This window comes from Phalaenopsis equestris, unplaced genomic scaffold (assembly GCF_001263595.1).
Source record: "Phalaenopsis equestris unplaced genomic scaffold, ASM126359v1 Scaffold000174, whole genome shotgun sequence".
Taxonomy (NCBI): domain Eukaryota; kingdom Viridiplantae; phylum Streptophyta; class Magnoliopsida; order Asparagales; family Orchidaceae; genus Phalaenopsis; species Phalaenopsis equestris.
In genome coordinates this window covers 599,159-609,245 of record NW_018164616.1, presented here as the reverse complement: position 1 = coordinate 609,245, position 10,087 = coordinate 599,159, and the positions used below count along the sequence as shown (strand labels likewise).

The following is a 10,087-nucleotide window of genomic DNA, read 5'->3' as shown; positions in this document are numbered from 1 at the left end:
AAAGAGTGTCAACATTAAAGAAATGTTAGGATTTTATTTCTAAAATATTTTGTATAAATTAACAATATTTATAGTTATATTGATTACAATAATTAAGCTTAAAGTTTAAGTATTGAAATCTTAAAATAGTGCATTACAATAATAATTGATAATTAAATTAAAACATAGTTAAGTAAAGTAATTATTCAGTAAAGTAATAATTGAATACTTTATACTTTATAGGTGATAATTTAAAAGAAGTAATATAAGTTAAGAGCAAACAAATTGTCTATGATCGTTTTACACCTAAATTTATAGTAATATTTTGGTTTCTTGCCAATCAATTGCATTACTAATAATTGATATCTATAAATTCAAGTTTCAGTTCATTTATATGTTCTTCTTTTAATTGGCCATATATGAATATTAGGTCACCTTTTTGAAAAAAAATTATAACACATTATTTAAGGATGCAAATATAATATTGTATGTCATAAATTAAACATATGAATACTATTGATTATATATATGCTTATATGTGCATGTTTAACTATAATGAAGTCACCCACTAAGGTACTCGTGCAGGTAACTGAAAAAGAATATTGATACTAAAGCACATTAATTGGTATAACTTTTAAATGGTACTCCTATGATGATTGTGCATATATAAAATGATATAGATATGTTATTGATATAGTAAACTCATTGAATAATATGAAAAATCGTAAATGATTATATTCATATAATATCAAATATTTTATATTGTTTTATTAAAAGTTTAACTGACAAGCATGTTATTTTCTCTTTCATTGTATTTCTGTAATTTAGAAGTATAAGTATTCACTGACTTTGGCTAGCTAACAATCATTTTAAATTAACTTTTCAGGTGTAATTAGTTTATTAAAATATGAGCAATATAAGAGACTATTTATAGAAGACGCTAAGAACCTATAATGTGTTAAATTTAGTTATCCTGCTTTAATTTAATTTCTTTAGTAGCTCTTTCATTTGTTAATAGTCAGTTATAGTATAGAAAATTTAATTCCCACAGTTCGACCTTTTGTACTCGCATGATTAATTCCAAGCCTTGGGCGGGTCGTGAAAACTCCTTTGCCCTAGCAAGCATCCGAGCTTCTCTTCTGTATTGTCCTTCTGTCCTACACCACGACCTTTCTATTGAAGACCAAGCTGCATCCCCTTACCTCTGCTTCCCATTTTACTTTCTTTTTAAGTATTATCGAGTGTTCTATAAATAAAACAAAAAATTAGAAAAAGAAAGATTTGTACTTTATTTTGTTTTGCCCTGTCATTGTCACGGTAGAACATCGTTGTCTTAGATCATCACCATCAACATCGTTGAAGCTCAAAGAGCTATGATGAAATGGGGTGATAGAGCAAATTTTCAAAATGTTCATTTGAGAAAGCACGAGTGATGCGGGGCTGAGGAGGCATAGAGAGTGATCCTGTTTCGCCCATCCCTGCAGTTGCAACCCACGTTCCCAGGAAACCACAATCTCGTTTACCACTCTGCTGCTAGCTGCGACCCCACCAACCTTCCACTATTACTACTACAGCCCCTCCAACCATCCAGTGTTGACAGTAGCACTCTAACCACCCCACATACCTACTGTCTAGCCACAACCCACCACTTAGACCTCGCCTCCAGAGTGTATAGTTGGGTTTGTTGTCGTTTATTTCCCGTTTTGAAGATTTATCATAATAACCCATTTTCAATTTTAATAATAATATTCAAACTTCTTCATGGTTTGAGTTAATTCTGGTATCATTTGATATCAGAGCTAGTCTAACCCTAATTCTATTGTATTGTAGGGTTTCCTAGCACCCACTATAAACCGAAAAATTTGTTTCCTACCACCAATTACCATTTACACTTTTACAAATCCCAGACCCTAACCATGTCACCAAGAAGATATATGTCCGAGCTTACCCAAGAAGAGAAACGACGAGAGCTTCGTCGCATTCAGCAGAGGCTTGTGAAGATTGATGAGATGACCCAATGAGAGGTTACCCTTAACCGAGATCTGGAGAGTCGATGCGGAGAAAGAGAGGAAGATCTGAATCCCTTCCATAAGGAGAATTTGATCGATGAAGAAAGACCGTGACATTTCAGAATCCAGTTTTAGAGAGGAAGATCTGAATCCCTTCCATAAGGAGAATTTGATCGATGAAGAAAGACCATGACATTTCAGAATCCAGTTTTAGAGGCATAAGGAGGGGTATCTAAATCCGTTCCATAAATTTCAGAAATAAGATATAATTTGGTGAGCAAAGACTTCGACATCAAAGTGGATCTGCTAGAATGTGATGAGTGTATGGATCTAGTAAACTTTATTGATTGGTTGCAATTTGTTGAACAAATCTTAAGGTATATGGATGTGCCAAAGGATAAGAGAATCAAATTAGCTACTATCGAGTTGAAGAAAAGTGACTTTATGTGGTGAGAGAACTTGCAGAGACAGAAAAATACAGAAAACAATGATAAAATTATCGGATGGGAGAAGATAAAGAAAGTGATGCAAAGGAAATACCTCCTACCCCATGACCGCTAGAACATGTTTTTAAGGCTACACTACCTGCAACAAAGGAACCTGTCAGTAGATCAGTTCACAAGGCAGTTTGATCAATTGCAGATGAGATGTGATTTGTTCGAGCCAGGGGAGCATACCATAGCCAGTTATCTGAGAGGCTTGAAGTACACTATTAGCAACGTGGTGCAACTGCAGTCTTATTCATTAATTGGAAACGTTTGGACCTTAGCATTAAAAGTAAAGGGACCAAAAAAGTCGAGCAGACAACTACCACCAGCCAGGCAACCTCTCAAAATCGGAGACACCAATAGGAGCACACCTCAGGGAGCGGAGAAAACTACTTTGGATAAGGATCGAGTCACCCCCAATGAGAAAAAATCTAGTAGCACGCCTGCTACAATGCCCATCAAAAAATATTTCAAATGCCACGGATTTATGCACATTATCTCCAATTGCCCGACAAGGCAAGTCATTTCTTTTACTGAGTATGGCACTGTAGAGGAGGTTAGCAATGAGGAGAAAGCCGAGGAATAGAGTGTGGTGTGCCATCTGCCACCAGATGAAAGAGAAGCACTTATAGTTCGACGGATCTTACTGAGGATATGGGGGATTCGTAGTGGCTTTACCATAATATCTTCTATACCCACTACACAGTGAACAAACAGGTGCAATTTTATCATCAATGGGGGGAGCAGTAGAATGTGACATCTATGTTGATAGTAGAAAAGTTGGGTTTCATGACTCAGAGGCACTCCCGACAGTAGAAAAGTTGGGTCTCATGACTCAGAGGCACTCCCGAAAGAGGCACTCCCGACCCTATTTTCTGAAGTGGCTAAAGAAAGAAAATAAACTCTGCATTGATTGCAGCTGCTTAGTGGAGTTTTGATTAGGAGCAAGCTATAGGATCAGGTGTGGTGCGATGAAGTCCCCATGGATGTCTGTCACCATTTGCTGGGGAGAGCGTGACAATTTGATCGGAGAATACACCACGACGGATTCAAAAACACATATTCCTTCACTAAAGATGATAAGTATGTCATCCTATTTCCTTTGGTGGAGTCCGAGATCACATGATGTAATTTAGATACTAGCTCCAGACTTGGGATAGACACAATAGAGGTCATTTCAGGATTTAAAGGTCGATACCCTATTGCCAATGCCACCACCAGTTGTAAGGTTACACTTACTTCAGATTCAATTTATTATTGAACCTGGGAGTACTTTAGAAACATTCAGCAGTAGAGGCAAGGCTTGCACTCAGGGTCTGTTTGGGACAGCTGCAACTTATTGAATAATCTGCTGATAAGCTGATTAAAAATAATTTGCCGATGAGTTAGGTGCAGTAGCTATTACAAATTTTTAGTTTTTTCGAAAAACTAAACCGTAACCAGAAAGTTGTCACCGCACCTAGATAAGCGCAGTGTGAAAACGTTGTTTTCAACATTTTGAAAACACATAAGCTGCCAAAACACAGTTTACCCAAAAAGGCCAAGTGTGTTTACAAAACGCCATCACACCAAATTAGCTGCCCCAAACGGACCCTCAATTTAGTTCAGTAGCAAACTCCTACAAAATTGCACTGATGTGGTTTGACTCGTAAGCTGCGAAAAATTCTCAGGTATCTTGAAAGACAGTGTGGTCGCTAGTGGGATTCAGGTGCCGCTAAGAATGCAGAGGAAAAACCAGAAGCTTCGATAAATAAAGTTGAAGCCCCCCAACATTAGGAGACTAACGAGGGGATTTAAAGTTGAACAAGGCCCAACCGGCTAAGAGATTCGGTCCAGAAAGAGATTGGACTGGGCCTTTCTCCATCTTTTCATTGGGCAGTAATTATTCCCCCCTCCTATTTTTATTTCTCCCCAATTCTATCTCTACTTGTGTGTTTGCTGAATTAAGGCATGCTTTGTGAGTTTGATTAATGATTTCAGACAAAGATAACTATCGACATTGAATCTTCCCTTCTAGGGCTCCATCCAATGATGAGAAGATGCTCTGGCTATAACACGTTTGAGGTGGTGATCTTCTCAAAAGGTTCGAGGGTGCTCCGACTATAACTCAATCTTGTGGGAATACCCTTTCCAAAATCCCTGTGCCCTGATTCCTGCTGCCAGCCAGCATTTCTCACTATAAAACCCCCTCCCAGTATTTCCCACCACTGTAAGTCATCCTAGACTGTTTCCACTCAGCTGTAATTCCCACTACTTGTCTGTTCCTACTCCCCGCTTCCTTCCCGCGATCCACCCAATCTTCCCAATGCCGCTAAACCAGTCTGTCCCCCCTATCCGACTCCCGAGATCCCCTTCCGCCCATCACTGCAGCAACAACCCACGTTCCCAGCCAACCACAATCTCGTTTGCCACCCGGCTGCCAGCTGTAACCACACCAGCCTTCTTGTATTACTGTCTCAACCCCTCCAACCCTCCAGTGTTAAAGGTAGCACTCCAACCACCCCAACTACCTATGGTCCAACCACAACCCGCCACTTAGTCCTTGCCTCAAGAGTTTAGTTGTGTTTGTTGTTTGTTTTTTTCCCATTTTGAAAAGTTGTTGTTGTAACCTATTTACAATTTCAGAAATAATATTTACATTTCTTTGTGGTTTGAGTTAACTTTAGTATCAATGAGTGTCTGTCCTTGAGAATTAAGTAGACAGCGGACTCGTTTGGAAAATGTTAAAAAAATCAAGGATTTTCAAATACTCATCCTGAGAGATGTGAGTACCCATCCTTGAGAACTAAGTACCATTCGAGGATAGTAAAATACCACTTAGGGAAAAGTTTGTTCTCGATTTGACCCTTTTGCAGGCACATTGAAAGCCCGTTGCATTTTTTAAGAATGCGGGTTAAATATGTATTTTTGCTCCTAGACAACAGCGTTTTACAAAGTTGACCATCGAGTTTTTAAGATGGTTGGAAAGGCTGACATTCTCTCGATGCCCTCTGATAGGGTTTGGCATCGGGAGGCTGCCAAATTTTTGGGTTTGGTGGTGAAAGCTGGAAGGTTTGAGAGGAAGTTGACGAAAGGTTGGGGAACTGGCAATAGCCCTAACACAACAAGCAGTCAGGGATGGAGGGGCAACAATAGCGGCCAGACAGGGTGCAGGAGCAGCAGTAGCACGCTGGGGAGGGAAAGGGGAGTGAAGATCGAGCATATCACCACCTCAGAGCAGAATATAATCAGAGCACCACCTGTCCTCAAATACAGCCCTAACAAAGCAAAAGAGGGGACGCCGACAACTATCATGACAAAAAAACTCAGCAAAAACTAACCCTAAACAAAAGAAAGACCATACTTATTATAATTGATAGCTAGGAGCCCATGTGCGACAACCCTAAACCAAATAATTGGGCCGCCCGGCCCCATCGCCTCCCTCCCTGGACCAGTTCAACCTTCCCAACTAGGTCAGCCCCAGTTTAGTAGGGCTCCACGTCACACACAAAAATACCAACATGTATAGATGAATATGCCAAATTTTTACAGATATTATAAAATAGCCCACAAGTCTTTCGCCCTAGTAGTCCACCAGGTAGCCTATTTGCCCCAATTAGCATCTAGCCAGACCACCAACCAACACCAGGTCATTTGCCTCAGTTGGTTTCAAACCAGACTGCCAGCCATCTACAAGACTTCCACCTTGACTGCCACCCTCGTCCCTCCTTAACACAGCCAATTCATGGATTTGTGGAACTGATGAAACTATTTGTAGTTATTTCTACATTTTCTATTAGAAGATCACCAAAGACTATAAATCATATACATGTTAAAATGAAAGAAACTGAACGATTCTCCAATACTTCTCAAACATATCTAGTAATTAAGCAAACAATTTTGAGTGCGTCACATTGCTTATTACTTATTTATCTGTACTTGACCCAAATTTATCTGGTGTTTTTATAGCTCCATAGTTTCAACGGGTACTTGAAAAAGTAAAAATTTAACAATGGAATATATCAACCTGATTGTCTGCACACACAATTTAACTCAAAGAATGACAGAAAGATTAACCCCAAAGATTATAGAATGACTTAAAATTTTATAAAAGGATATATGGCGTTTCCATTGCCACATAGTTTGAAGTTAAGTTTCACATTTAGAGGTGTTATTTGTAATCACATGAATGACTATGATGTAGTGATGAAGAAAAAAAGTTTGCTATCTTAGTTTTTAATGACTGTAAAATACTGACCAGAGGATTCTGAACTAATTACAGACAAATTAGAATGTGAAGGCAACAATGCTGCAGGAGATGTGATGAGCTCTTGCTGGGCATCTTCATTCCTTACAAACCCTTCCAATAAAAGACCAATAACATTTGATTTTATATCCATGGATTCTCCTCTTATGTATATGTTCATTGATGATCTTTCAGCAAGAAGGGCTCTTAGTTCATGCATTGACATATTTTCAAACACTTGAGGAAGAAGGATTTTTGATATGCTTAATGAACTTTCCTGCAAAAAATATTCTTTAACTAAACCAAGATAACTCATACAGACAGCACCACTTTCTCAGGGAAAGAAAAAAAAAGTTACAAACGAGATCACTCAACCAATAGGTAATTAAGTTGCATTAAATTAGCATTTGGTAAAAAAGATTAAAAGAAAAAAAAAACAAAGTTTTTTGTTTCAAGGAAAATAATAACAAATAGCATGCAGCTCAAATAATAGCTCTTCTCTGGTTCATGAAACTCAAACCACCGCTCTAACAAATAGCATGCAGCTCAAATAATAGCTCTTCTCAACATAAACTGGTTCATGAAACTCAAACCACCGCTCTAAAAAATAATCTTTTTTTTAAAGCTAGTATGCTCATAAAGGTTGTGGTAAAAACTACAATATTAAATGTTACTCCAAAAGATAACTCTAGTATCTAAAGTGAATCATCTTAAATTCTTAAGAACTGAACTAAAACAAACTGATCATCCGAAATTAAATTTTTTTTTTAAATATACCCTATTTTTTGTATTCATTAAAATTTAGCGAAACTACCATATAAAATTTTACATTTTACACGGATCAAATTGATATATAATATCATACATGAATTATTAATATAATTTGATTTATAAAGTTAATTTATTAAATTAATTAAATTTAACTTAATCAGTTAACTACTGAACTAACCTCCTTTAATGACCACTAACAGTTTAAAATTTTCCACTTTAATAGCTGTGCATCAGTTCGAAGAAAATGAAGGGCTGAGATTAGCTTATATTATTTACATTTTGGTAAAATAAATATACTCTTCAATATGTCAACGTATATAAATATGTATCTGTTTAAGCCAACTCTCTCCCGTGACCCAACCTGGTTAGCGATCTAGGCAAGCGGAGAGAAAAGAAAAAAAAAAGAAAAAAGGGGAGAAGAGCTAATATTTTTAGATTAGTTAAATTATATAACTACATATCTATTAATTTATCTATAATCATTTTAAACCCTAAATACTCTCATCTTACCGGTGAGTTTCAGCTAGTTGAATTTGTAATTGCTGTAGAAGATTTGGAAGAATCTAAAGAGGTAATTGAGGTATTTAAGCAGTTTTTGGGGGCTTAGAAGTACAGAAGTTACATGTGTAACTATAATATATAAAGATTTATATATTAATTTACTTAAACCTAACAAAAACTCCTTTACTTTGTACCGGAGTTAGCCATCAATTCGCTAGAAAAACAAATGTTATTACTCCAAACAGCTAAATACAATCAAGACTCGAACAAAAACAGAAAACGCAAACAAACTATCAATACTCTGCTGGGAGAGGAGGGGCTTGCTGTCCGAGGGTGGTGCAGGAAAAGACTTGCAGCCCAAAAGAGGGGTGGCAAGGAGCATGTGGCTAGGTAGGAAGCAGGGGATAGGCGGCAGTAAGACAGAAAGATGCAGGTGGCGTTTGCGGCGGCAGCGTCACAGCAACCATGAAACAGGGATGGCGAAGAGAGACCGGCAACGAGAGCAAGAAATAGGGAAACAGGGAAGAGACCGGCAGCTGGAAGCAGAAAACAGGGAGAGAGGGAGGGTTGCGTGAGAGAATCAGGTTGAGGTACTCACCACCTAAAAGCAGGATACAGCTGGAGAGCACTACCTGCCCTCGGATACTCGTACCCCCTGGTCCCGTGAGATGGATAAAGTTTAATGTTGCTGGAGCCCATCTTCCCTCAGGACTTTGGCAGTGTTGGGATTATTGTTGGTAACAAAACAGGCAAATATTTATTGGCAGCAGTTCTCCATATCCAATTTATTTTTCAGCGTGGATAACTGAATGCAATGGTATTATTGTGGAAGGAGACAATCTTAATGTTATGGATTTCTTTCGTCATTCTATGAAGGAAAGGACTTGGCAACAACAATTCCTCCTAGGATCAAAGTTGGCTTTATTGACTAACCTCAAGCACGTGCTCCTCTCATACCACTAGATCATACAACAAGGCAGCTCAGCCTCACAAGAAAGTTCTATTTTGTTAGCTTAGATGAAAATCACCCATTTTTTGTTTTTGTTCGCGGAGATAGTTTGTTTTTTGATTTGGTCATTGACCCTTACTTATATCTTTCTTTTTATTATTAATGCAACATGCACATTTTCAATAATGCAAAGATTAAAACTGAACCCTAAAACAATAAACAACATATTTATAATAAGATAGGTAAGATGCGGGGGGAAAGTGGTCGTATATCCAGCTCAATAGCAGTCGACCGGTCCAACCTCCCTACTGGACCAGTCCCTCAGCAAAACCAACTAGTCCAGCCTCCCTCCGCTATCGTTGTCACTGTGTATGCTTCAACCACCAGGCCCTTTTGCTATTTTCCTACAACCGTCAACCACCTAACCACTTCCATCTTGCTGCCATCCCTTCCGGCCACCTGCGACCTTGCTGCCACCCCCTTCCAGCCATCTTGTTGTCATGAGCCTCCCCATCCCTTCCAACACCCTGCCAACCACTTCCCAGCTGCAGCCACCTCACCATACCCTTCTGTCACCCACCTTCCAGCCATCCAACAACCAACCATCGCTTCTTCCGACCATCCAACCCTCCATACTTGCTATTTCTCCATAAACCGCAGCGCCACCACCCTCGACCTAAGCCCAAGTTGGGTTTGTGTAGTGATTTTTTGCTATTTCCTAGTTTCGAATGTCTTTGGTTGTAATCTCTAATTGATTTCAGTAAATAAAATTGCATTTTCGTTGGAATTTGAGGTTAACTCCAGAATCAAAAACAAACAAAACCTCTTCACTCACAAGCCTAATGGTTGAGCAGCTATGCTAATTAAACAAACTCTAGAATTCATGTTTATATAGACATATAATAATCCAACAAATTCCTGCCCATATGGTAAAACTGTTTGGGGGCAGCTTATTCAGAATAGATTATTGGTAGTACATAAACATATAACGCAGAAGCATAAAATTATCACAGATTACTTCCAAAAGATGACATACGGTTTTCACACTCTCGTGAGTATCAAACAAAAAAAAAAAAAAAGATAAAGACAAGTACAGTTACAATAAGAAATATTAAAATATTCAATTTCAAACTCTGACTACGCTTATCCTCAGCTGCACTATCAA

The 10,087-nt window shown here is 38.3% G+C and overlaps 1 protein-coding gene across 1 annotated transcript in view; it reads right to left on the bottom strand.

The window, feature by feature from the left end:
• Positions 1-8,559, bottom strand: part of LOC110022192 (sodium/hydrogen exchanger 7-like) — an 11,767-nt gene extending 3,208 nt beyond the window's left edge. Inside the window, exons 1-2 of the mRNA XM_020721014.1 lie at positions 8,274-8,559; positions 6,714-6,978 (exon numbers count right to left, since the gene is read on the bottom strand). Of these exons, the coding sequence (XP_020576673.1) occupies positions 6,714-6,927 (214 nt within the window). The 5' untranslated portion in view covers positions 6,928-6,978; positions 8,274-8,559. The remainder of the gene's footprint in view (positions 1-6,713; positions 6,979-8,273) is intronic.
• Between the last annotated feature and the right edge of the window lie 1,528 nt (positions 8,560-10,087).